The sequence below is a fragment of the Erinaceus europaeus genome, chromosome 22 (assembly GCF_950295315.1).
Source record: "Erinaceus europaeus chromosome 22, mEriEur2.1, whole genome shotgun sequence".
In the NCBI taxonomy this organism is placed as follows: Eukaryota; Metazoa; Chordata; class Mammalia; order Eulipotyphla; family Erinaceidae; genus Erinaceus; species Erinaceus europaeus.
In genome coordinates, this window is record NC_080183.1 from 15,521,702 (window position 1) to 15,547,678 (window position 25,977).

At 56.9% G+C, this 25,977-nt stretch overlaps 1 protein-coding gene across 8 annotated transcripts in view; it reads left to right on the top strand.

The window, feature by feature from the left end:
• The first annotated feature begins 280 nt into the window (after nucleotides 1-280).
• Nucleotides 281-25,977, top strand: part of ESRRB (estrogen related receptor beta) — a 135,169-nt gene continuing 109,472 nt past the window's right edge. For 2 of the 8 annotated variants that reach the window (XM_060181279.1, XM_016191311.2), the window contains exons 1-8: nucleotides 281-354; nucleotides 1,714-2,367; nucleotides 10,120-10,184; nucleotides 12,647-12,823; nucleotides 15,093-15,172; nucleotides 19,086-19,138; nucleotides 19,985-20,024; nucleotides 22,181-22,266. In XM_060181279.1, coding sequence (XP_060037262.1) covers nucleotides 1,724-2,367; nucleotides 10,120-10,184; nucleotides 12,647-12,823; nucleotides 15,093-15,172; nucleotides 19,086-19,138; nucleotides 19,985-20,024; nucleotides 22,181-22,266 — 1,145 coding nt within the window. In that variant the 5' untranslated portion in view covers nucleotides 281-354; nucleotides 1,714-1,723. Of the gene's footprint in view, nucleotides 355-1,122; nucleotides 1,228-1,713; nucleotides 2,368-10,119; nucleotides 10,185-12,646; nucleotides 12,824-15,092; nucleotides 15,173-15,514; nucleotides 16,505-19,085; nucleotides 19,139-19,984; nucleotides 20,025-22,180; nucleotides 22,267-22,353; nucleotides 22,750-25,977 lie in introns of those variants that run through there. The other 6 variants (XM_060181281.1, XM_060181284.1, XM_016191310.2 and 3 more) reach the window with 5 other exon arrangements.

Sequence of the window (25,977 nt, forward strand, 5' to 3'; positions counted from 1 at the left end):
CTCGGCCCGGCAGATATTAGACAACAGGGACCGAGGCCGCACGGCCCTCCAATCCACGTTATCAGAGCAGGTCGGCTAGCGAGGGCAACGCCAAAACTCTCTCCAGAGGCCCCGACTTCCTAGATCTCACGAACCCCCAACTCCCGGGCTCCCCGGCCCGAGGCCCTGCCCTCCATTTCCGGGCAGTCCGGCGAGGGCGGAAGTGGGCGTGGCCGACGGCAGAATCAGGCCGCCGATTGGACCTTTTGTTAGAATGCCCCGCCCCCACAGGCCGCCCCGCCCCCTGGGCCCAAACAGGAAGTGAGGTCAGAGAGGGAGCCCCGGCGCGGAGACTCGGCGGCGGCGGCGGCGGTGGTAGGTGGGGCGGGGGCGGCGCGGGCTGGGGGCTGGGGGGGGAGGTGCGGGGCGGCCGGGCACCCGGGGGGCGGGTCTGCCCGCGGGAATCGCCCTGCGGTCGCCGCCCCTCCCTGGGCCTCGGCGGGCCTGTCCGGGGAACCGCACGGGAGGCCTCCGCCCCGCTCGGCGCCGCCGCCCTCCTCGGACCCGGGCGGGTCTGGGGCCTCGGAGGGGCGGCCCGGGGGACACGGCAGACGGGGGGACACGGTGGACGGGGAACACGGCGGACGGGGGACACACGGCGGACGGGGGACACACGGCGGACGGGGGGACACACGGCGGACGGGGGGACACACGGCGGACGGGGGACACACGGCGGACGGGGGACACACGGCGGACGGGGGGACACACGGCGGACGGGGGGACACACGGCGGACGGGGGACACACGGCGGACGGGGGGACACACGGCGGACGGGGGACACACGGGGGACACACGGCGGACGGGGGACACACGGCGGACGGGGGGACACGGCAGACGGGGGGACGCGGCCGACGGGGGAGGACAGGACAAGAGGGCTGGGTGAACCCGGGTTCTGGCTGTGGGATCGGGCAGGACTGGCCGCCATGCTCTGAGAATGGTCCCAGGCCCAAGCTGCTGGCCTGTCAGGGCCCGGGGCCAAGGTGCTTTCCTACGGGCGATGGGTGGGTGCTGCCCAGACCCTCCCGAGTTGGGAGCATGGACGGGACAACCCCGGACTCCTCCCGGCCCCGTCTGTCTGTCCTGGTCCATCGTTTGTCCCAGATCACTGGGTCCAGTGGGGATTCAGCCCCGCACCCTGGAGCCTGCGGTGCCGGGTTCCACCTGCTGCACCTCCACGCACGGGCTGAAGGTCTGCCGCTCTGCTCCCTCACCCACAGGTCTTTTCAGACACGCCCAGGGAGCGAGCTTCTGTAACAGGAGGGTGCTTGAGGGCGGTCCCGCTCTGAAACAGCCGGCCCCGGGCACTGGTTTTTCGGGGCCCTTTGTGCCCTGTGTTGGCCCAGCCCCGGTAAGGCCGAGGCTGCCTCACAGCTCATCCCGGGTCACCGCAGGCTTCGGGTCTCCGGTGGTCGCCCCAAGGGTCTCTCTGTCCCTCGTTCCGCCTGGTGGGTGACCTCTGAGTGCGGGGAGGCCTGGTCCCGACGTGGCGTGCCACCCGCCCTGGTCTCTGGCCGAGATGTCATCACGGGGTCCCCTTGGGTCGGTTGGGGCACGAGGCCCCCGCAGCCTTGGCACTGACAGGACGGGCACCTGTCGGGCGGCTGCCCCAGGGGGTGGGGGACGGGCGCCTGGGGTGGCCCAGCTCCCACCGTCCCCCCCCCCCCCCCCCCCGCAGGCCCGGCCCCATGGATGAGCTGGTGCAGGACCTGGCGTCGGCACTGGAGCAGAGCTCGGAGCAGGCCAGGCTGGGGCAGCTGTGGGCACAGGTGGCGCTCGGCCCCCGGCAGCAGCGGCGCCAGCTGCGCAAGCGGCGCGGCCGGAAGCGGCGCTCGGACCCGGCGCACCCGGAGCGCGCCTGCTGCTACAGCGAGGCCTCGGAGTCCAGCCTGGAGGAGGTGGCCCGGGACCCCCGCGACGCGGCGCTCGGCAACTCGGACGACACGCGGATGGCACGGCGCCACCCGGCCCTGGGCACCCTGCTCAAGGGCCGGCTGCGCACCTGGCCGGAGTCCGACTCGCTCACTGATGGCACCCCCTGCCGGCCGCGCCGCCGCCGCAAGGTCAGGCGAGTGACCTCGGAGGTGGCCGCCAGCCTCCAGCAGAAGCTCAAGGTGTCGGACTGGAGCTGCGAGCACGGCTGCCGCTTCAAGTCGGCCAAGAAGCAGCGCCTGTCGCGCTGGAAGGAGAACTCGCCCTGGGCCCCGGTGGGCCGTGGGCTTTGCGAGGCTGCGGAGGGCAGGACGTTCCTGGGCCGGGCCTCCAGGACCGAGCGCGCCCAGGGCGAGGCAGAGGAGCAGAAGCCGGGCTCCGATGACCACATGTCCGAATGGTAAGGCCGCGCCCACCTGGCTCCCTGGGCCCTGGCTCCGCGCGGTGTCAGCAAGGCCAGTCCTGCGTGGGGCCCTGCTTTGCGGGTGCGAGACACTGGGGACGCTTAGGAAATGTGGGCTGGCGCTCGCACTCGCGCTCTGTCTCTCTCTGCCGCTCTGATTGGCTTTCTGTCTAAAATAAATGAAGCATCCCAGAGTAGTGAGGCCTGGAACAGACTGGTTAAAAAAAGCAAAGAATGTTTAAAACACATATAGGAAGGGAGATCAAGAGCACTGTGTAGGGGCCAGGTGGTGGCGCACCTGGCTGAGTGCACATGTTACAGTGCGCAAGGACACAGGTTTGAGCCCCCAGTCCCCACCTGCAGGGGGAAAGCTTTGCAAGTGGTGAAGCAGGGCTGCAGGTGTCTCTCTGACTCTCCCTCTCTCCCACCCCCTTCCCTCATGATTTCTGACCGTCTCTATTCAATAAATAAAGATAATAAAAAATTATAAAAAGAGAACACTGTGTAAAGAATGACCAGCGTTTATGCCGAGAACTGATTCTTTTCACATAGAAGGCGGCAGAGAGGTGTGTGTGTGTGCACGAGAGAGTGACAGACAGACAGACAGTGCACGCACCGCCCTGATAGGCTGCCTTTACACGTTAAGAACTGGAACTTCAGGGCCAGAGAGAGGGCTCACTGGGTAGGGCTCTGCCTTGCCGGCACCACATGGGGGGTGCTTTGGCACTAGGGAAGGCGCCAGTGTTGTGGCTTCTCCCCATCTCTGTGTCTGAATGAAAAGGTGGCCAAGGGAGTAAAATGGCTGGCAGTCGAGGCCCTGACTGTGGGAAACAAACCCAAAAAGAATCATAAGCTTTGGGGACCGGGAGAGGGTTCTGCATACGCAAGGTCCCGGGTTCAAGCCCCAGCACCACCTGGGGCTTCACGGGTGGTGGAGCGATGTTGTGATGTCTCTCCCTTTCTCTCCAATTGAGGGCGAAAAGGTCGGCCTGGAGCTGGGTTCCTGGCGGTGGTCTCGGCCAGGCGCCAGGCCTCGGGCTGCTTAGAAAAGTAAAAAAACGGGAGTTGGGTGGTAGGTGGCGCAGCGGGTTAAGCGCAGGTGGTGCGAAGCTCAAGGACCGGCGTCAGGATCCTGGTTCGAGCCCTCTGACTCCCCACCTGCAGGGGAGTCGCTTCACAGGTGGGGAAGCAGGTCTGCAGGTGTCTGTCTTTCTCTCCCCCCTCTCTGTCTTCCCCTCCTCTCTCCGCTTCTTTCTGTCCTATCCAACAACGATGACATGAATAACAACAAGAGAAACAAAAGGAAATAAATCAATTAAAAAGTACATTAAAAAGAAAGAAAGGACATTAAGAAAACAAAGCCCGGGCAGAAATGCAAACGAACCACGGCCAGGCTTCTGCTGTGGCCCCTTTGGCGGCTTGACGCTGGTGAGTTGACTCTGACTGGCCTGCTCCCCCCGCTGAGTTGTGACAGTGGCGGGTGCCCGCGAGGCCTGCGCCAAACCCCACGTGTAGAGACCCGACTCCCATGGGTCCGGCTGGCCTGCGGCTTTGGCTGAGTTTTCCTTTTTTCGACCTTCAGGCCAGGGTCCTGGGCTCAGCGCTGCGGCCCGGCGTGTGACTCGTGCTGGTGTTGGGGTGGCGGCTGTGCTGGGGTTCACGCCTCGAGAGAGCTTAGTGTCTCTGCTTGGTCTCCGCCCCTTTCTGCTAGCACACTGAAGACCGTGGGCTGACCCCGTGGGTGGATGATCCCCGTTGAGAAGCGTCATGTACCCCCCACACTTTATTGAGATGTTAACTTGCAGCGTGTCTTCCAGAGAAGCCGGTGCCGGTTCCCGCTCGTGCTTATGGTAGACCCTCCACTGTGCGGTCGCTGCGTGTCACTTCCCCACGAGGGGCGGGAGGGCACTGTGGGGCAGAGCCAGGCGGCAGGCTGGTGACCAAGGCGCCTCTCCGCACCCTGCGTTTGCCGCCTTTCCCGCAATTTTCTCCTCAACTCTGGCAGCTGTAGGGAGATGACCTTCCTAGGACTTGGCCTCTGACGTCTGTCTGGGAAACAGGCGTGAATCTTGGACAGTCTGAGGAGGGGCTGTTGAGGCCCATCTGCCGGTATTTGTCAGAGGCCGTGTTGACCCAGCTTAGAAAATAGAGCTCTCCCTTTGCCCGTCTGTGTCGTTGAGTGGGCTCAGGACTTGGCTTCCCTTTCTACGGACTCAGTTTCCACGTATGATTTTATATTAGGATTAATTTCCTCCTCATACTGTTTTTGATCAAGCAAAAAACGCGTGTAGCTTTTCACAAGATCATAACCCTTGACCGAAGTGTTTCAGTTTGTTTCAGCATCAAGCCCGGATACCAAATAGCATGCTTCTTATTACAGTTTAAGTTAGCAGACTGGGATGGTAGCAGGGGTGTGTGTGTATCTGTTTCTTTCCCAGACTTTCTTGTTAGAATGTGGCATAATTGTGTGTGTGACACTGTCCTGGAGCTGGTGGCCCCAGATGGCCCCAGATGTCTGTCCTCTGGCCGGGAGCCCTGAGCTTCCAGCTTCCTCCTTCCCAGCCCGGCTCTGTGAGTCGACTTAGTGACAGCAGGAGTTGTGGCTGTCTGGAGCCTGGGTAAACCGAAGTCGGCAGCACTTTTTTTTTTTTTAACTTTTTCAAATTATTCATTTACCGGATAGAAATGGCCAGAAAATTAAGAGGGAAAGGGATGATGAGAGAGAGAGAGAAAGACACATGCAGCCCTGCTTCACCATTCGTGAAGCTTTCCCCCTGCACGTGGGGAGCAGGGGTTCGAACCGGGGTCCTTGAGCACTGTCGTGTGTGTGCTTACCCAGGTGCGCCACCGCCTGCTGGACGCGCTCTTAAAATCAGGGCGACGTCGCAACCATCCTGGGCTGTGGCTTCAGTGCTCTGGGTGGCGTGGACGCTAAGGCGCCAGTCGCTGTGAGAGCAGTTCCCGACAGCCACCCCTGCGGGGCCTTCCACCCACCCGGCCTCACGCCCATCCGTCCGCCGTTGCCAACAGCCGCTGTGCCCCCCAGACCCCTGGAGTTCTGTCTCCGGGAGCAGAGGGCCGGCTCTCTGCCCTGGTGGGTGTGTGCAGGCTTTCCACACAAGGGCGAGCAGGCTGGGGCCGGGGCCGGGACCAGGCAGCGCGCTTTGTCAGGACGCGTGGCTGGAGGAGAGCCTTCGAGAGCGCTCTTGGCTGCTCTTTGGTCTATCTGTGTGGATTGGCCATGGTCTCCTCAGAGATCAGAGTGTACAACGTGGCTTTTTACTTATTTTTTTATTTTGGCCTCCAGGCTTATTGCTGGGACTTGGTGTCAGCACTATGAATCCACTGCTCCTGGAGGCCATTTTCCCCATTTTATTGGCTAGAATGGAGAGAAATTGAGAGAGGAGGGGAAGAGAAAGACAGACACCTGCAGCCCTGCTTCACCACTTCTGAAGGGACCCCCTGCAGGTGGGGAGCCGGGGGCTCGAACCCAGATCCTTGAGCGGGTCCTTGGGCTTTGTGCTACATGTGCTTAACCGGGTATGCCACCGCCCGGCCCCGGACTTTGCTTTCATTTAGCTGGCGATAATGTGGGGTTGCCAGAGCCCGTGATCCCCTTTGAAGAACAGCCGGGTGAAACATCATCAGGGTTCCCATAGCTTTTGTGAGGTGTGAGTTCTTTTCTAATTACTCATTTTACTTGACAGGACAGAGAGAAATTGAGAGGTGGCCCGGAGGGAGAGGCAGCGAGACAGAGAGGTGCCGGCCGCCCGGCTTCATTACCTATGAAGCTTCTCCTCTGCAGGTGGGGAGCAGAGGCTTGAACCCGGGTCCTTGTGCCTGGTAGCTTTAGCGCTCAGCCGGGCCACCACCTGGCCCCAGGCGTAGAGTTCTTTAACAAAAACACGTAGGGGTTGTTTCGGGTTCGGGTGTCTGTCTCCCACAGAGAGGGAGAGCGCTGTTTCTAACGTCCACGGCTCCCTTGGCTCAGCAAACGAAGAACTGGCTTAAACTTAGCCCGTGGCACCCTCCCGTCCCCCTCTCACTTCTCTCTGTTCTTCGGCTCTGTACCGACGACCGTAATGGAGTGAAGATGGTTGTGGCGTCATAGTTGCCCCCAGCCCCGCAGATAGATCAGCTGTCGTCACTGTTTTTCTGTGCATGTGCTTGTGAACATGCCCCAGTCTCTCTCGCTCCCTCTCCCTCTCTCTCCCTCTCTCTCCCTCTCCCTATTTTTTCTTCTGCTTTTCACTTAATTGTAGCCTCTTAACACTACGAGAAGCTGAACATCTTATAGAGAAGTGACTAACCAACATCCAGCAGAGAAGTTGTTGTGTTTTCTCCTTAAAGATTTTTATGTCTTTATTAACGAGAGAGAGAGGGAGAGAGAGAGAGAGAGAGAGAGGAGCAAGTCAGAGCATCACTCGGGCACACAGGATGCTGGGAAGCTCAATCGAGACCTGGTGATGCCCAGTCCAGTGCCCACCTACTGTGGCCTGTCCCGGGCGCCTGTCCTGGGCAGAGCTGAGACCCCCAAACTCCAGAGCTCTTGTGACAACGTGAACTGTTACTGGTCTCTCTCAGAGTGCTCCGTAGGGTGGCCCACCACCTGTTTGTTCTTGACCGCAGTTTGGCCGCCTTCCTTTTACATGTGGATGGGCTGGCGTGGGCTGAGACGATGTATTAGAAACCGCCCTCCCAGCCGGGAAAAGCAGGTCCCCTGCTCGCTCGCGGAAGGCGAGTGGCGGAGACAGAGCGCCTGGCCTTCCCCCTCCTCCAGCCCCGTGACCTTCGGCAGCCCCTGGGCGTCTCTTGTTTTCTTACTTTTATAGAAAATCAATATCCCTACTGACACAAACAATAGCTCAGGGGCAAGAATAAAGGGAGGCAGGCGAGATCCCTGTCCCTCAGCCCTCTCCCCCAGATGCCGAGCTGCAGGCGTGGCCTCAAAATGGCTAAACGCCTAAACAGGGCCTTGCAGCCAGAGCCGGGATCGGTAGCACTCCTGAGCGGGGCTTGTTGGATCAGTAGCTCCAGTATTCCACGCGCAAGGTAAGTAGCCTCCTTGGCAAGTGGAGGTCATTAATCAGGAGAGCCTGCATGCGTCATGCGTGGTGGGCCGAGGGCAGCTGGCTCCCGTGGGGCCGAGTCAGGCCCGCAGGCCCAGCAGAGTGCGGAGCGACCTGTGTGGGGAGAGCGCGTCCCACCGCACGGCCCGGGTTCGTGCCCACTCTGCGGCCCTGCGGTGGCGAGATCGCGCGTGGGCGAGCCCTGAGCCCCTCGGTCGTAGGTGCACACTGCAGGGAGTGAGGTATCTGTCGTGAAAAGGAGCTCTCCACGCAGACAAAGCGAGTCTCTGCAGGTCACAGGGAGGGTCGGAGCAGCACACTGCAGAGGGAAGGCGGGAGGGAGTGGCCCAAGGCCTCAGTGACCTTAGTGATCAGAAAGGGTGTGATCAGAAACTATGTGGTCAGAAGGATGCCAGTGAGGATGCTGGCCTCTCAGCCTTGAGGGAGACTTGAGCTTCTGTGGCTGGCTAGCGGGTGCCCCGCAGCGTCCTCACCCGACATCTGTAGTGAGTTCTGGAGTCTGCAGGCTGGGTTCAGCCGGCCACTGAGGAAAGCTCCCCTCTTGGTGTCCGTGCCGGTGGGAGGAGGGACTCGGGGACTTGACATGCGTGTGACATGGTCGAGCAGCCTTCTGGGCTGGTTTGCTGTCTGTCCATTAGCCTTTAGAGAGAGGAAGAGAGAAGAGGGATCACTCAACGCTGCGCCACCACCACGCCGTCCATGGACTTGAACCTGGGGCCTCTTGAACACTCTGCACCAGCTTAGCTAAGTCAGTCCCTCCATGCCCCCCCTTTTTAAAATGAACTAAACTGACATTTTGGCAGGTGAGAATTCTACCACGGAACCACCAATGCCTTTACACTGACATTTTGAAGTTGACTAAACCATCATTAAAATCTTGTTGTTATGATTAAAAATAGTCTCTGGGACACAGTGGTGGGGTTGTCTGTCCAGGGAAGTCTGGTCGGCATCATCTGGATCCTGGTAGCTGAAGAGAGTCAACATACAAAGCCCAGCAAGTTGTTGGCTAATCATGAACCCAAAGGCTAGAATAGTGCAGATAAAGAGTTGGGGGTCTCCGTTCTGTAGATAGCTAGTGGACATGTTTTAGTTATATTCCAAAGGGCCTGTGGCTATACTAGCCCCCCCCAACCTGAACCAGAACCCCCACCCCACTAGGGAAAGAGAGAGGCAGGCTGAGAGTATGGATCCACCTGACAATGTTCATGTTTAGCATGGAAGCAGTTACAGAAGTCAGACCTTCCACCTTCTGCATCCCACAATGACCCTGGGTCCATACTCCCAGAGGGATAAAGAATAGGAAAGCTATCAGGAGGGGATGGGATACAGGGTTCTGATGGTGGGAATTGTGCAGAGTTGTACCCTTCTTATCCTATGGTTTTGTCAGTGTTTCCTTTTTATAAATAAAATAAAATAGTCTCTGAACCCAAAGTAAACGGAAGGTTCAGACCAGACAGCTTGGACCTGGAACTTGGCCATAAAGTGTTTGTGCAAAGCACGCCACGCCACGCCACGGTGGGATTTCTTCATCCTTAACTTGAGCTAACAGTCTCTCGACGTGCGCTTCGGCGTAAACACTGCGAGTTCTGTGGAAATCAACGGAGTGGGCAGATATGGTGCCTGGACTTGACTGCAGAGCTCTGAGAAGACTCAGCCTGGTGGCAGAGTTGTGAGAGTCGAGCCTTCCAGGTGCAGGAGAAAAGCAGAAACCTCTGGAGAAATCAGGGAATGCTTCGTGGGCCTTGTTCCAACCAGACTCTTGGATCTGTCTTCCAGAGAGACCCAAAGAGGGAAGCGTTTCATTTAGCCAGCATTTTTTGAGGGGTTTTGTGTTGGCAAAATATTTGAGGATATTATAAAATATAAAACATCTTCAGGTTCTTGATCCAGAAATGGAGGCTGGGATTTTGCCAAGCCTGCGTCTTAGGCAGTGTGGTGAGACTGTTTCTCCCTTGGTGGTTCTACTGTTATATAGAGGAGGTGGGGGAAGAAATTGACTAGCGTGGGATGGAACACTTCCACTCGAGAGATCAGCACTGTTAGAAAAAAAGAGGCTTTTTTTCCCCTTTTAGTCAAATATGATGAAGATTAGGCAGAAGAAAAACAACTGGAAGCTCTTATTGTCAGTACCTCAGAGGATGAACCGAATGGGCAGAATTCTGTGGGCCAGAGCTTTATCTTGGTGACTCCACTGGAGTTTGCTCTGTTTTCCACCCTCGCTCACTCTGTGAAGACAGGGCCTGTGGCTTCTGCTTGCCGTGGAGGAAGACAGCTGCTTTCAGGAAACACCACTTGCGTTAGGTCTGCGACAGGACTTTGATCTGTTGCTTGTGACGTGAGAGGAGTTGAGGGCTCTTGGCTGTCTTCACGTCGAACAGCTTGTCTTAGAGTTGAGCAGCTTGTCAGTTCATTCCAAAGTAAATTATGTTCGATGGTTTGTTTTGTTTTGTTTCTCACGTTCTCCGAAACACAAGCCATCGTTTTAGAGTTCACTTCGTCTGATCTGTCTCGCGTTTTGGGCGAATAAGAAGCTTTGCGGCGCGCACGGCTTGGCGTAGGAGAGTCACAGAGCCGGCTGCCGGGAGGTGGAGGGCGTTGGGGCAGGGCCCAGTGTTGCTGGACTGCGGTGCCGCCCTCACGCCTCTCTGTCCCTTTCCAGTGACACCAGCAGCGTGTGCAGCAGCAGTGACGCCGGGCTCTTCACCAATGACGAAGGACGGCAAGGTAGGCCTGGGCAGCGGCGGGCCGGGGCTTCCAGTGGGTTCTGGTGCCCAGGGGGCTGCCGAGGAACAGGCTCCCCTGCTCTTAGAAGTCCCGAGGGCTTCGGGGCTGACCCTGGAATCTGCATTTTCCCCACACTCCCAAGGCAGCTTGTACAGGAAGTTCAGCCCCAGGAGGCCCTCAGACGGGGGCTCTGGGCGGCTGCGTCTTACTGGACCCCCCTCGTCCTCATGGTGCTAAGTTTTGCTTTACTCGTGTGACGTTATTGCTGTGACTATAGTTGTCGGCAGAGAACTGATGAGAGCAATAACAATCACAAAAACAACAAGGGTAACAAATGGGAAAAAATAGCCTCCAGGAGCAGTGGATTCATGGTGCAGGCACTGAGCCCCAGTGATAACCCTGGAGGCAGAGAGAGAGAGAGGGGGAGAGAAAGCGCCCTGCTATGGAGCGAGGTCATGGGAAAGGGCCTCCCCATAGTCCCTGTGTCGTGGGTATGGAGAGAAGGCCGTCTGTGGGGAGTGGTTGGAACTTTCTGCTGACAGCTGCCGGTATAGACGCTGTTCTGACTCCAAGGGAGCCGGCAGCTGGTGCGAGGGCCAGAATTCTGTCTGTGTGGGCTCCTAGGCTCCGGCCGCCTCCTCTTAGACCAGGGAGTCTGCCCACGGGGAGCTGTGGTGGACTGGCAGAGTCACCACTGTCTGTGTGCAGGGCACCTCTTAAAGATCAGTTACGGGCCATAGTTAGAAGAGGTGGAAGGAGGACAGCACCAGTTACACCGGCTTCTGTTTGGGGCCTTTAGAAAACCTTTCTCACACCTTTGGGGCCGGGTGGTGGTGCACCTGGTTGAGCGCACATATCACAGAGCACAAGGACCAAGTTCAAGCCCCCATCCTCACCTGCAGGAGGAAAGCTTCATGAGTGGTGAAGCAGGGCTGCAGGTGTCTGTCTCTCCCTATCTAGCTCCCCTTTCCTCTCAATTTCTGCTGTCTCTATCAAATAAATGAGTAAAGATAATTAAAAAACTTTAAAAAAAAAAGAAAGCCTTTCTCTGTTTTTTGTCTCTTTAATTATTTAATTTGTCATTGCCACCAGGGTTATTGCTGGGGCCCAGTGCTCCCTGCAGCCATTTTATCTTTCTTTCCTTTCTGTTAGATAGAACAGGGAGACATTGAGAGAGGTGAGGGAGACAGAGAGGGTGACCGCTCACCCATGAGCGTTCTGTCCCCAGCCTGCCCAGCCCCACGCCGCCTGGGTGACCCACTGCTTGGAGTGCTGCCCGCAGAGCGAGTTGCTCCCTGCTTCTGTGTTTCTGCCAGAAGATCTGCTCAGAGTAATGCCAGTTGAAATCTCTCAGGAATCCCTTTGGTTTTGAATCGAGGAGCTCTTGGGTGTTGACTCCCCAAGTTCATTTCATGATAAAAGCTTTGGAATTAGTCCTGACCCCATCATTCACTAACCTGACCTTGATTCCTTTGGATCACTAAGCCCGAAGGAGAAGGACAGTAAGGGAAGGCACAGGTAAAGTCCCAGAGCCCAGAGCAGAAGACTCTGGGGAAGGAAGGGGGCCGGAGGGGCCGGAGGGGCTCCGGGCTCCTGGTGCTTGATGGGTAAAGGACCTTGTGCAGACTCCTGTCATGAGGAGATGAGCACCCAAGTGCCAGCAGCTGTGCTGTGAGTCCTTAACCCCCAACAAAGTGGAAAGAAGGATTTGGGAGAGACAGTGGATTTCCGGATTTTTTTTTTCCTCCAGGGTTGTTGCTGGGCTCGGTGCCTGCACCATGAATCCACCGCTCCTGGAGGCCATCCCCCCCCCCCCCCCCCCCCGTTACCCTTGTTGTTGTAGCCTCATTGTGGTTATTATCATTGCCATCGTTGATGTCATTCGTTGTTGGATAGGACAGAGAGAAATGGAGAGAGAAGGGGAAGACAGAGGGGGAGAGAAAGACACCTGCAGCCCTGCTTCACCACCTGTGAAGCGACTCCCCTGCAGGTGGGGAGCCAGGGGCTCGAACTGGGATCCTTACGCTGGTCCCTGCGCTTTGCGCCACATGCACTTAACCCACTGCGCCACCGCCCGACCCCCAGATTTCCAGATTTTTAGTTTGGATCCTGGCAGGGGCTAAGTGCTTAGTCACCGTTAGTGAAGCATAGGACGCCACTGATGTGAAAGGAGCTTGTTGCCTCAGCTTTATCACAAGACTTAAGAAAAAGGAACAGAAGGGTTTTGGTACCCTGCCTTTATTTTAAAAGTGTAACCAGCGGTCCAGGAGGTAGCGCAGTGGGGAAAATACTGGAGTCTCAAGCATGAGGTCGCGAGTTCAGTCCCTGGCAGCACATGTACCAGAGTGATGTGTGGTTCTCTCTCTCCTGCTATCTTTCTCATGAATAAATAAAATATTTAAAAAAAAGGGAAAGCAGGGTGTGGCCAGACCCTCAGCTGCTCCTTCTGCTCCCCACTTCAGGTGACGATGAACAGAGCGACTGGTTCCATGAGGGAGAGTGTGTCCCGGGATTCTCTGTCCCCAGTCTCCTGCCCAAGTGGACCCCTGAGCACTGCCCGGACGTCGAGAGAATGGATTCTGGGCTGGAGAAGCTCTCAGACTCCATGTTCCTGCTACCTTCTCGGCCGGCTCGCAGAGGTGAGTTCTCAGGAGGCTGAGCTTTGCCTGAGCCTCCCGTCTGCAGCTCTCTGGGGAGACCGGTGCCCTGGCGGGCAGGCTCAGGACTGAGCGCAGCACCGCGTGTTGGGGCTGCCTGGACTTTCTCTGGGGGCTTCAGAATCTGTGAGCGAGAGATTCCATGCGTCCTCGGGTGGGCCAGTCCCCCGAGACTCCGGGAGTTGCTGCTTTTTAAAAAATCTTTTTACTTATTTATTATGGGATCGAGAAAGAGATAAATTGAAATGGGAGGGGGAGATAGAGAGAGGGAAAGAGACCGAGAGACACCTCCAGCCCCACTTCACCACTTGTGAAGCTCCCCACCTGCAGGTGGGGACTAGGGGCTTGAACCCGGGTCCTTGGGGCTGTACTGCGTGTGCTCACTGGGCTGAGTGCCGCACCCCCCAGCCGCACCCTTGAGTGATGGCCCAGCAGGGACGAGCGAGAGGCGCTTGAGGCGAGGGGGAGAGGAGGGGCAGGTGCAGAGGTGCTCCTGTCTGGGCCAGGACAACATCCCCTCACTTGCTCGGGACGGCAGGGCCAGCGCTGAGAGGCTGTGGCCGCACGCCAGCTACGAGGCGCCCAGACTGGATGTATGGCCTGAGACTCCCAGGCAGGTGTCCTGTGTCCGCTAACAGCTGGAGGCTCCCGTGGGGGTGGGGTTGAAACCTCACAGCCTTCTGCGCATTGCCTGAGGCCTAACTTGTACTAGTTTATGTATTAAACTGGTGAGTTGGAATTGAGGATGGTGACTGCCTTCCTTGTTTCCTTCCTTCCTTCTTGAATTTTTTGCTGCTGTCATTGAATATTTGTTCTCTTCCTTCGCCACCCGGGTTATTTCTGGGGGCTCAGAGCCTCTGTGGCTCCATTTACCTGTGACCACATTTTTCTCTTTTTCACTTTTTTCAGTTGAACAAGACAGACAAATGGAGAGAGGAGGGGAAGACAGAGGGAGAAAGACACCTGCAGACCTGCTTCACCGCCTGTGAAGTGACCCCCCCCCTGCAGGTGGGGAGCAGTGGGGCTCGAACTGGGATCCTTGCGAGGGTCCTTGCACTTTGTACTATGTGCGCTTAACCCTGTGCGTCACCACCTGGCCCCCATACTTTTTTTTTAATAGTGTGTGAGAGATAGAGACAGAGATAGCACTGGTTCCCCTCTGGTGAGGCCTTCCCCCTACATGTGTCGACTAGGGGCTTGAACCCAGGTCTTTGTACACCGGTGATGTATGCCGCACCAGGTGAGCCCTCGCTAGCATTCCAGCGACTGTTTCTAAAAGCTCTTTTTGAGCCACAGACAGTCCACAGGCATGAGCCAGAGGAGGGAAAAGAAACTGAGCCTGACCCAAAGCCCCCACACCCAGATCCAGTGTCGTGATGGCGTCCGGAGGGACTTGTAGTTGTCGCTTCTGTGTGTGAAGAAACAGAGAAGTGAAACAAACTGTAATTGCGTTCTTACCACTATCTCGTGAGCTGGAATGGCTGAAGTGGGAATGCACGTTTCCTTTAGCCGTTAGGAATTGAGACTGGGCGGTAGCGCAGTGGGTCAAGCGCACATGGTGCGAAGCCCAAGGACCAGCGTAAGGATCCCGGTTCGAGCCCCCGGCTCCCCACCTGCAGGGGAGTCGCTTCACAGGCGGTGAAGCACGTCTGCAGGTGTCTGTCTTTCTCTCCCCCTCTCTGTCTTCCCCTCCTCTCTCCATTTCTCTCTGTCCTATCCAACAGCAACAATAGCAGTAACAACCACAACAAGAGCAACAACAAGGGCAACAAAATGGGAAAAATGGCCTCCAGACTCCAGGAGTAGTGGATTCATAGTGTTGGCACCGAGCTCCACTGATAACTCTGGAGGCAAAAAGAAAGGCTATGTCAGGAATTGCTGAGACTTGGTGTAGCGTGTCCCCAGCAGCCTCCGGCTCAGGACTGAGCAGGCGCGTTGTATCCACCGGGTGTGGATGCTTAGGTCAGGCTGTGGTATGCCTGGGGCCCTGCAGTGCTGAGGACGCAGGGACACTGGATCCTTAGGAAGAGTCTGGTCACACTGGATTGGCTGGTTTATTGATTGTAGTCATGTTTTCAGAGAGAGAGAGAGAGAGACAGAGACTGCAGCACTGAAGCCTCCTTCAAGGCAGGGCGCCCGGGTTTAAGTCTGGGTCCCGCACGCAGCCAGGCCAGCTGTTTTCCTGTCCCCGAGGCCGCAGGGGAGACCCGGGCGCCCCCTGCTCACAGTGACTGCCGCGTCTTTCTTTCAGGCTGCCACGCCCGCTTGCACCGTCTCCCCGGAGCAGCAGCCAGATGTCTCCGAAGAGGGCGCAGACGGCTGGCCGGGAAGGTGACCTGCTCTCTGAGCTCGGGGGAGGGCGTCCCGGGGTGGGGGACCACGTGAGCAGAGGTGCCGTGGGACTCCCCAGCGACAAGGCGCTCACGGGACAGCCTCCCGAAGGCCGTGTCCTCACAGGCGCACTCACGGTGGCCCCTTGTGCCAGCGGCGGAACCTGTTCTGCCAAGGGCCGCTCGGCTCTTATAACGCCTCTCACAGACCGCTGGAAATGACCAGCCTGAACTCGGATCTGTGCTCTGCAGGGCGAGTCCTCGTGGAGCTTCGTGTGGGTGTGTGACTCCACCACAGCGCCACTGGGATGGCTTTTTTTTTCATTCTTAATGATCTTTTCAGGTGCACACGGGGAACGAGAGAAAGCCAGCGCCGTCCCACCTTCCACAGAGCTTCCCCCAGTGCTAGGGTTTCCCTCCCCGGTGCTGGACCTCGAACCCAGAACTTGGACTTGGTGCATGGTAAGGCACACGCCTTTCATGTGCAGCCTCTCAGCACCTCGCTGTCGGAGTCTAAAAGCCCTTCCTTGGCCACGAGGGAGGAGAATCTGACATGTACTCAGCCCTGCCTTTGCCAGAGATTATCTGGGCCTCAGTTCATCTCATGCTCCCATCAGCCTGGTAAAAAAAAAAGTGATAGGAGGAGCCAGGCGGTGGCGTACCTGGTTGAACACACACTTCACAGTGCACAAGGATCTGGGTTCAAGCCCCCTGGTCCCCACCTGCAGGGGGAAATATTCACGAGTGGTGAAGCAGGGCTGCAGGTGTCTCTCTCTGCCTTGTTTCCTCTCTGTCTCCTCCATCTGTCAATTTCTAAATTTCAAAAAAACAAAAACAAAAACAACTTCTCTAAGTGGCACGGGACTGGAGAGCTTCTGGATCCCTCAGACAGAGTTCCTTCACACCTGAGACTCTCATGACACTCTCAGAGTGTGATATGTGCCCACCCGGACACCCTCTGCTCACTGTGAGAGGCCCCAGGAGCAGTTTCCTTAGCAGAACCCAAAAGCTGCTTCCAGTGGAGAAGGGAAACATTGTCTGTTGAGATGAAATAAAGACTTCGATGCCTGAGACTCACAAGTTCTGAGTTCAAGCCCCAGCACCACCATAAGCCAGAGCTGAGCAGTGCTGGGGGGGGGGGGGGACTCATTTCCACAAATCTGTTTGCAATTTGTGTCCATAAAAAAAATAAAGAATAAAAGAATGAGAAAAAAAAGTGGCAGTAAACTCAGATTCAAATAAGGTGGGGCCAGGACATAGCTCCCACAGTGGAGTCCATGCCTTCTCAGCTCACGGCCCTGGGTTTAAGCCCTGGCAGCACAGGAGAATCTGGGGATGGGGTGGGGTGGGGTGGGGTGGGGTGGGGTCCAGGGGGCTTGAACCTGGGTCCTCGCACACTGCAGTGTATGTGCTTAGCCAGGAATGGTAGAGAGGTGCTGCCCTGTCTCTCCCTTTCTCCTTGTTTCCCACGGCCAGACATATTAGAAGGTTCAGATAGTAAAAGTATGCAGAGACGTGCAAACCGAAAATCGCGGTCCCCCTCCCCTGCAACAGTAATGAACAGTTGGTGGGAGTCGGGCTGTAGTGCAGTGGGTTAAGCGCAGGTGGTGCAAAGCACAAGGACCGGCATAAGGATCCCGGTTCGAACCCCGGCTCCCCACCTGCAGGGGAGTCGCTTCACAGGCGGTGAAGCAGGTCTGCAGGTGTCTATCTTTCTCTCCTCCTCTCTGCCTTCCCCTCCTCTCTCCATTTCTCTCTGTCCTATCCAACAACGACAACAACAATAAAACAACAAGGGCAACAAAAGGGAATAAAAAAAAAAAAAAAAAAGAACAGTTGGTGAGGATGGTAGCAGACATGTACAAGATGGGGGGAAGGAGAGAGAGAGAGGGCAGCAGGCTAGGTGGTGGTTATCGAGTGGCAGGAGAGAGAACTCTGTGCGGCCATCCCTTTCCTGTGAACTCAGATTCAGGTCTCCAGTCAGGAAGTCACCTGACCACTGGGAGGACGATGTCTTGTTCTTGGGGGTGGCTAATCTTGCCGGCAGCAAGCTGCCCCTTTGGTCGGCCCGGCGAGGGGCTTCTTTGTAGGGTAGCTGGGTGGGGGACCAGCCCTGTGGCTTCCCTTCTCTTTATTGGCCAAACTTGCCACTTCCCCACGTGGTTTCAGCTCCAGTAAAATAACCCTCCGATCCTACGAGGAGAGATCAGCTCACCCCGGAGGCTCCCTGGGAGCCAGCAGCATCTCCTGACCGTGACTCTAGTGATGCCGTGAATGGCGTGGTGTTGGCTCCTCTGATTCATCTTCGTGGCCTTAAAGGGGCGGTTGTCATTTCATGCAGAGGTCGCTGCTCTGCCTCTCTCGCTGCCCTCCCCCACTGCCTCTCTTTCCTTGAACCGTAATCATAAGTAATGAGCTTCATTCTCAGCTCCCTGCCAGCCAGCTGCTAATTACACCAAGTACCGCTTGTAATTTACACAGTAATAAACTGTGAATTTAAACACTATGACGCTTTAAGTTAATAATTTTTCCGCGGTAATAAATAGCTCATTTTTCACCCCTTTTTCTCCCTTGGCCCCGCCGCCAGGCTCTGAGTGTGGGAGGGAGGCTGGAGGCCCGCAGGGAGGAGACTCCCACTTCGCTCTGTGCCCAGGGGTCCTGGCCGGGAACTGGTCTCTTCACGGCCCGTTGCCCTGCTGACACGTGCATCCTAGTGTCGAGGCGAGTTCACCCACAGGGCCAGGCACAGGCGGTGACATGTGTCCAGAATCACATGCCGGGTTGGTGTTCTGGCCTCCACGTGCATGTGTACACGCCTCCTGGTCACGTGCGCCTTGGCCAGCCCCTCACTCGGGCCTGTGACAGCTGTTACTGTAAATGTGCTCAGTCAGGTGAAGGCTTTTTTTTTTTTTTTTTTAAGAGATGGTTCTCTTCAGAAATACTTGAGGTGTTCCAGGTGATATTTCACATAACTGTCTGGAGAGTTCTAAGTTTCGGAGCCAGTGTAGACGGACTGACCTTGGGAGAGGCGACACTGGACAGCAGAGTTGAGGATGGCCGTTCACTCACAAAACCCCTCTGGGGACGTGCTGTCGGTCAGCATTTGGGTCTGGAGATTAAGGACGCAGGGAGCGTCCTCTTGTGGAGGCTCTTGGGGCTGAAATCGTACGACCCCGACCCCAGGGAGCTTGTGGTGCCGGCCTGTTAAATCCTGGCTGCTTTCAGACATTTCATTTCTGAGGGATGGAGAGAGAGCCAGAACAGCTGTGGCTTATGCAGGCAGGGCTGGAGAGAGCTCGGGGCCTCTGGCCTGCAGACCTGGTGCTTTCCCATTGCTCCACCTTCCGGGCTGCTAGATTTTTAAAATCATATTACATATATATTTATTTCTAGAGATTGTGCTTATTCATTCATGAGAAAAACAGGAGGAGAGAGAGAAAGAACCAGACATCACTCTGCTACATGTGCTGTTGGGGATTGAACTCTGGACCTCATGCCTGAGTCTTGACACTTTATCCACTGTGCCACCTCCCGGGCCACTTTTTGTTTCTTTACTAGAGCCCTGCTCAGCTCTGGCCTACAGTGGTGCAGAGCTTTGAACCTGAGACTTTGGAGCCTCAGGCATGAGCGTCTCTTTACAGAACCATTATGCTCTCTCCAGGAAGTCCTACTGACTCTTATTAAAATGCCACTGAAATGAGCACCATTGAAACACACAGGTGCAAATTAAGTGGCAGAATGTCATCTTTCCAGCTGACTAGTGAAGTTGCTGTCGGACTGAAGGTTGACAAGGGCCCCTTGAGCTCCGTGTGAGCCGCACGGGAGGGGACAGTGTGGGCCAGTGACAGGGTGCGCTCCGCTCCGCGCGTCTCTGCCATCTGTCAGGTGACTTCCCTCTCTGCCTCCTGTTTCAGGAGCCCAGCCTGAGCGCCCTGGGTGCGGAGCGAATCGGCCCTCGGCAGAAAGAGTGAGTGCTTGCCCCCACCCCCGCCCTGCAGAGCAAAGCACAGAGCTCTGCGCTTCCAACAGTCCTGACTCATGCCCTGAACCACGGCGCTGGTTTCTGGCCTTCCCAGACTAGTTCTCCTTCCATTCTCATATAAATAGTAAAACTTGGCCCCAGTAGAGATGTACCACAAAACCACTCTCCCTCTTCCAACCTTTTGTTGTCGTGTTCAAAGTGGGTAACTGCCTTTAGAATCTCCTCCGTGCTTTTTCCCACATTTGGGCCTCATGCAGTGAGATGGCCGCCTCCCGCCATGTCTGCAGCCCAAAGGTCATTCTGCCCCCCTGTGACAGATCACCCGCTCACACGATTGGCTTCCTTCCCCCTTTTTATTGGATGGAAACAGAGAGAAATCGAGAGGGAAGCGGGATATGGAGAGGGAGAGAGACTCCTGCAGCCCTGCTTCACTGCTTGAGAAGCTGCCCCTGCAGGTGGGGGGCCAGGGGCTTGAACTCGGCCCCTTGCTCATGGCAATGACATATGCACCCAACTGGGCCCCCACCAGACAAGGCGTGTGCACAAGTGGCGTGTCTTTGAGCTGGGACCCCATCGAATAGCCCGTGTAGCTGAGAGTGGGGGGCGTTTTGATGTGTGCGTACAACTTGTTACACTCCGTTACAAGACCTTTCCCTTAGAAGATTATTTTCTGCAAAAAAAAAAAGTTGACACACCTGATGTCTCTCCCCTCCTCCCTTGTCTCTGATGCCGCCTTCCTTCTTTACCCTAATATCTTCCCACGGCTTCCAGTGATAATGTTTCTGCCGCTTCTCTTATTGTTTTCTTTGCTTTTATTCTCCCTCTCTTTAGTTTCTGGTTACCATCATCTGGGAAAACAGAACGAAACCAGGTAAGAGTGCCTCTCTCTGTCGTTTCTATTTTATCATCTCATTTCCTTGCTTTAGAGAGGACCAGGCATTGGCTTCTGGGCTTTCTCCCATGTCTGCGTGTACACCCGAGGCGAGGCCCCCACTCCCTGTGCTCTCATGTCTCGGAGGGGCCTGCTCTCTGCGAATACCTAGTAACAACTGAGACCATTCCTCTCGGCTAGATCCAGCTGTGATCTTTAAGTCTGTGCTCTGTGACGTGGATTGGATAAGCATCCGGGCTTTGTTTTAGTTTTGAGCTCTGCAGTAAGAAACCAGCCCGAAGCTCGCGTAGTGGCTAAGGTCGAGATCAGAACCCGGTGCTGAGAGGCGCCAGCGTGCGAGTGGCAGCGGGGGGTGGGGGGTGCTTTGTGTGTGTGGGGTGCAGGCTGTGGAGCTTTGCCCTGGCCATCTCTTTCCTCCCTGCCCCGTAACCCTGGGGCCCTTGGAATGTATCACAGTTGGTACATTCTGGTTGCTTGAAGCTTTCTTCTTATACTGGTGGAGAGGCAGTTTTGCTTTGATGATTAATTATATGTTTTTTCTATTATTTATGTATTTATTTATTTATTGGACAGAGAGGAATCAAGAGGGAGGGGGATTCAGAGAGGGTAAGAGTCAGAGACACCTGCAGCCCTGCTTCCCTGAGTATAAAAGGAAGTCTTAGAGACTAAGAATGACCATTCTCCCTGTTGAGACGTGTCTAGTTTTGTTTTTGTCGCTCAGTAACTTGTCGTGCTGACAAACATTTTAAACTTGGAGTCTGTGCCTTGCAGTCACTTAAACATGAGCAGGAGTGGCGGTAGGCACAGCTCGTGTCTCCATGTGCTGACGGGCTCATCCGTGTGACAGTCTTTTATTGAAAATCTTAATGAGCAGTTGGAAAAAACACAGTCCCATGTTCTTACAGAAATAGTAAGGGTAAGACTGAGTTCAGATATTTGGCCTGAAGAGATGTGTTGTCAGCAGTGCAGGTGGTGAGGAGACGAGGAACGGCTTGGAGGTGTGCCGTGTGAGAGGCGAGAGCAGAGCTCAGGAGCGAGGCAGACGGGGCCTGGGGCCCCTCATCCACACACAGCTGGGCCCTCCAGCTGTTTGCCCAGAGCCGCGCAGCCAGCGGAGGGGCTGAGGCCCCGCGACACACTGAGCAGGTGCTTGGCTTGTGTTCCAAAACGCTCTGGAGTCACTGTTCTTCCAGTTCTGGACTTCTGGGAGAGGGTGACCAGGGTGGGAATAATCCTGCATTTCTGTGACAGGACCCCCTAGAGCCTCGCCCCTCTTCCGAGGCCAGTAGACGTCCCTTTCTAAACCGGAAGCCACAGGAAGCCTGTGATTCCTGCACCTTAGCATGTGATGTGTCACTGCGTGATCGTAGATTAGTTTATTCATTTATTATGAGAGAAAGTCAGGGGAGGGGAGAAGGACTCAGCTGTGGCACATGGTGGTGCTGGCTGCTGGCCCTGTGGCCTTCAGGACCTCAGGCACTCATCAAGCTGATGCCCTGTCAGGCTGGCCTGGTTCCCTGACTCAAGGTTATGTGGTTCGCTTTTTATTAATTTATTTTTGGGGCTCACTGGGACTTCACTATTCCAGCCAACTTTTTTTTTCTTTTCGGACAGGAGACAGAGACAGGGGGTAGAGGGAGATCCCTGCCCCCAGTGCTTTGGGGGCTGGGCTTAAACCGGGCTCTTGGAAGTTACAGAGCAGCCCCCTTTCCCAGTGAGCTCACTTGTTAGCCATAATTATGTGAGTCTGAATGCACAGCAAATTGGCGGCCGTACAGCACGACACGTCAGATCCGCTGGCTCTTAATCCTGCTCCGTTTCCACTACCAGCGTGATCTAGGTACTCACTGGAAGTACTTGCCAGGGTAATGAAATGAAAAGGTAATTTCATGCCAGCTTTCTTGGGAACAGGCCCCAGTCCCTGCTCCGTCATGTAGAAAGCACTGTCTTTTGCCATCGAGGGAGTTGTCATTTATGTGAAAATGAAGTAAGCTAGATCAGATCATCTACACCGTGGGCAGCCTGTTGAGTGTAGACGGCTTGACTGAATGGAGTTGGGTGGCGAGAGAGCTGATGGCCAAGGGGACAGGAATGTGACGGCATCTGGCCTAAACCGCTCTCGTTTCTCCTTGCAGTTCAGCCCCCTGTCTCCCCTCTACTCCCTGGAGGTTCTTGCTGATGCCTCTCACCGGACATGCTCCACAGCACACTGCTCTGCCAGGTAACCCGCCCCGTGGCTGTCGCGCCCCTTCCGGAAGAAGCCGTGTGCTCCCAGGCAGCACAGCTCCTTGGTCTTGGCTCTTTTCAGATCATGTTGCGTGTTGACAGACGGTATCCAGCCTGATGTGCGCAAAGCCTGTTCGGGTCACTAGATGTCGAGCGCGTCTCGGCTCTGGCTGGTGGTGCTGCCCAGGATGGGGCCTGGGACCCCAGAGCCTCAGGCCATTGCTCCACCGTGGGCAGGGCACGCTCTCCAGCTCACCTGCGGTGGTTCAGCTACGGAAGCAAGCAGAGTGACGGGTTGGTGTGTCTGTGTGTGCGTGCGTGCGTGCATGGTCACATGGCTGCCGTCCGTCATGGCAGCCTCCGTCTTGACCCCAGTCTCCTGGCCCGTGTTCGGCTCTTCTAAGTCTGTTCGTCAGAGAACATTTTCCCGTCAGCTGCAAAGCCCCTGCGTGGTCTGACTTCCACCTGCAGGCCCAGCCTCCTCATGTACTTCACCTCATGGGGGCCGGGGCCGCGCTGGGGAGGGCTGTCCTGCTGTGGCACGGGCCCTGTCCTGCAGAGCCCCGAGGGCTCATGCCATCCCTCTGCCCTTCTCACGCGAGTCCACATTCACCCTGCCCCTCTCTGCTCTCCATTCCTTTCTCACTGCTTTGACTTGACTTAGGGATTTTCAGCGTCCTCCTCTGACCCGTTCCCCCAGCCCCAGCCCCAGCCCCAGCCCCAGCCCCAGCCCCTCTGCCACTAGAACGTCAGCTTCCGAGCACGAGGACCTTGGCTGGTCCCGGGACTGCCCAGCACCGGGCACAGAGTTGGGCCCTTCCTGCGCAGTCAGCGTGCTGCTCAGAACAACCCTGTGCCTGCCTGGGAAAACGGTGTGATGCGTCACCGACTGTACCTTGAACCATTACCCCCCCACCCCCCCACCCCCGATAGTAAGCAACTAGTTAACATGGCGCAGGCCCTCCCAGAGCCTCCCAGGAGCCCTTCTGTCAGGCTGGCTGCAGTGGGAAGTAGCTGGTTTTGATGGCACCCCCCCCCCCCCCAGCAAGGCCTGGCGTGCAGAAGGGACACAGGTGGGCGGGAACAGTGCTCCTTGCTCCTCATGCGTTCTCTCGGCGGTGCTGATGACATTACCCCCCAGCGCACACACACACGCACACACACACACACACACACATACACACACACACACACACACATATACACACCTCAGATGTTCTGAAGGGAACGTGCTCGCCACTGCTGCGGGGGCTGCACAGAGACGCTTTCCTTTCATGGAGCCACTCAGCCGCTTCCTCCGCCGGCCATGCCAGGCTGCTGTGCCCACTCCCGGATGCGTCAGACCCTCCCCTCTGGTGACTGAAAGGGAAGCTGTACCCCCCGTAGGCCTCTTGGTTCTCTGCTTCTGTGATCCAGGGGGTGCACAGACAGCTGAGCTGCCTCCCCAGTGCAGGTTTTTTATTCTCCACTTTGTTTGGAGCACTAGAGTAGACATGAGAGAGGGTGACACCAGGACCCTTCTGCTTTGTCCGTGGGTGGTGCCAGGAATTGAACGACCTCGTGGCCCCACCTGCCGAGCCACCTCCAGGCTGGGGTGGATGTCTCGTAAAGAGACCATTGAAGACGCTGTGACCTGGAGCGCAGAGAGTAAATAGTCCCGTGGCCTCTGCTTGGTTGGAGGCTGTCCATCCCCTACCCGTACACCCCACACCCATCCATCTGTCCCCACACTCACCCACCCATCCTTCCATCCGTCCCCACACTCATCCACCTATCCTTCCATCCACCCACACACCTACCCACCTACCCATCCATTCACTCACCCCCTCATCCATCTGTCTATCCATCCACACACCCGTCCCTCCCTCCATCCACCCATAGTATTTGGTGTCCAAGAAGCACCTGTCTGTGTCTGGAGCTGAAGTGGTCTGTCTTTCCCTGGCTGCGGGTGCTGTGCTCAGGGCAGCAATCCTGCTTTCACTGCCTCCCCTGTGACTCCCGCACCCTCTTCCTGCCTTGGCTGGAGGCGGCTTCTCGTCCCTTTGCCCGAGTCGGGGTCTGTGCCCACCATGCTCAGTGGCCGGCCCGGAGCCCCGAGGGAGTGGGGCTGTGCCCGCCTTATTTCCTGGACCTCACTTCCAGGCTGGCGAATTCAAAAGGGGGACCGAGCGGCGTGCAGGTGCTTCTTTGTGGCAAGTGAAGGGGGTTTTGAACTTGGCTTTATCGTTTCCCCCTTGAATGTGTCTGTTCCCTTCACACTGTGCAGCTGTCAGCACCCCCCCCCCCCCCGCACAGACTCTTGCCATGTGCAGACATGTCACACATGTGAGGCCAGTTTCTTAAAAAGAGGCAGAGCCAATGGGGCAGCCAGGCCTCCGGGCAGTCGTGGGAACCGTGGGTGAGGACACAGCAAGTCCCGGAGGCCCGTCGTTAGGAACAGTGGGACCCCCGCCCGGCGAGGGGTCGGTCGGTCTCCAGCCTCATAGCCCCACTGTGACCGACTGATGACATTGGGTGCGGGCGAGTGAGCGGCGGGAGTGTGGGGAGGGGCCTGGGTGCGGAGCCGGGAAGGGAGGCGGCTGAACGGCTGCGCTGAGAATGGTTTCGAATGGAGATTTTTTTGTTTTTAATCTTTTTTTTCTTGTTCTATTTTATTTGTAGTAGGGAAAGATTTCTTTCAAAGCGTCTGGGTAGCACTGGGAATTTCACACCCATCATTAGAAGGATTTGTGTGTGTGTGTGTGCGTGCGTGCGTGTGTGGTGACTGTGTTATCATTAGTGGTATAATTTTATTTTGCAAAGAGAGAAGTGTTTCCTGTTTTATCACAGTTCTCCCTGAGGAGGCCGGGGTATTAATTTGCTGTATTGCCTCCTGGCTGTTCCCAGGCTGGTTTTCCTCTTCATCATGGAGTTTTTAATGGCCCCACTGCCTCCTGGGAAGCATGTGAGGAAGAGCTCCTCGGGGAACGCTCCCTTTTCCACATGCCGATAATTACTCTCCTTAAAGAGCACAAAGAGTTTATAATCAGGCCTGAACTGTGAAGGCTTCCCCCTCAGGTCGCTGAGCCCGGGCGGCTTCCGGCCTGGACACGGCCGGCTCCCCCACCCACCACACACTCAGCGCAGCCCCTGGGGGAGCCGGGGACGGCCTCAGGGACAGCGGGGGACAGAGCCTGACCTGCGGCTCCCCTCCTCTCTGCCACTTCATGCCATCCACAGAGAGAGAGCTTCGGGCCGTGATTCCGAGAACAGCGAGCCGGCGGTTCGTAATGGAGGTCGACGCTGCTGTGCAGAGCTGCTAATGCTCTCGGGTGCGGGCCTCACGTTCGTGATGCCGGAGGGCCCCAGACCCTCACCCGCCCTCCTTGGCGCGTGTCCTGATGCGGCCGCCCGCCCGCCCGCCGTGGAGGGGAGGGCATCTCCGTGACCCCCTGGCCCGCGTGTGGGTTCGGAGCTCTGCGGGCACACCACGCACGGCAGAAAGAATGCGGCCTGGTGGCCTTGGCTGCACCCGGAGTGGCCTGAAGTTTCCCGGGGTCCAGACGTAACTGGTCGGGCGAAGGCCCCGGTCCTGCCAGGCCCCGGTGTGACTGTCTGGCCCCGGGGTGTGGGGGCTTATGCCAGGCGCTGAGCAACTTGCTACCGGGAGGCCTCCCTCCCTTCGCGGCTGGCACGAGCTCTGCGCCTGGCCTTGTAGGCACAGCTT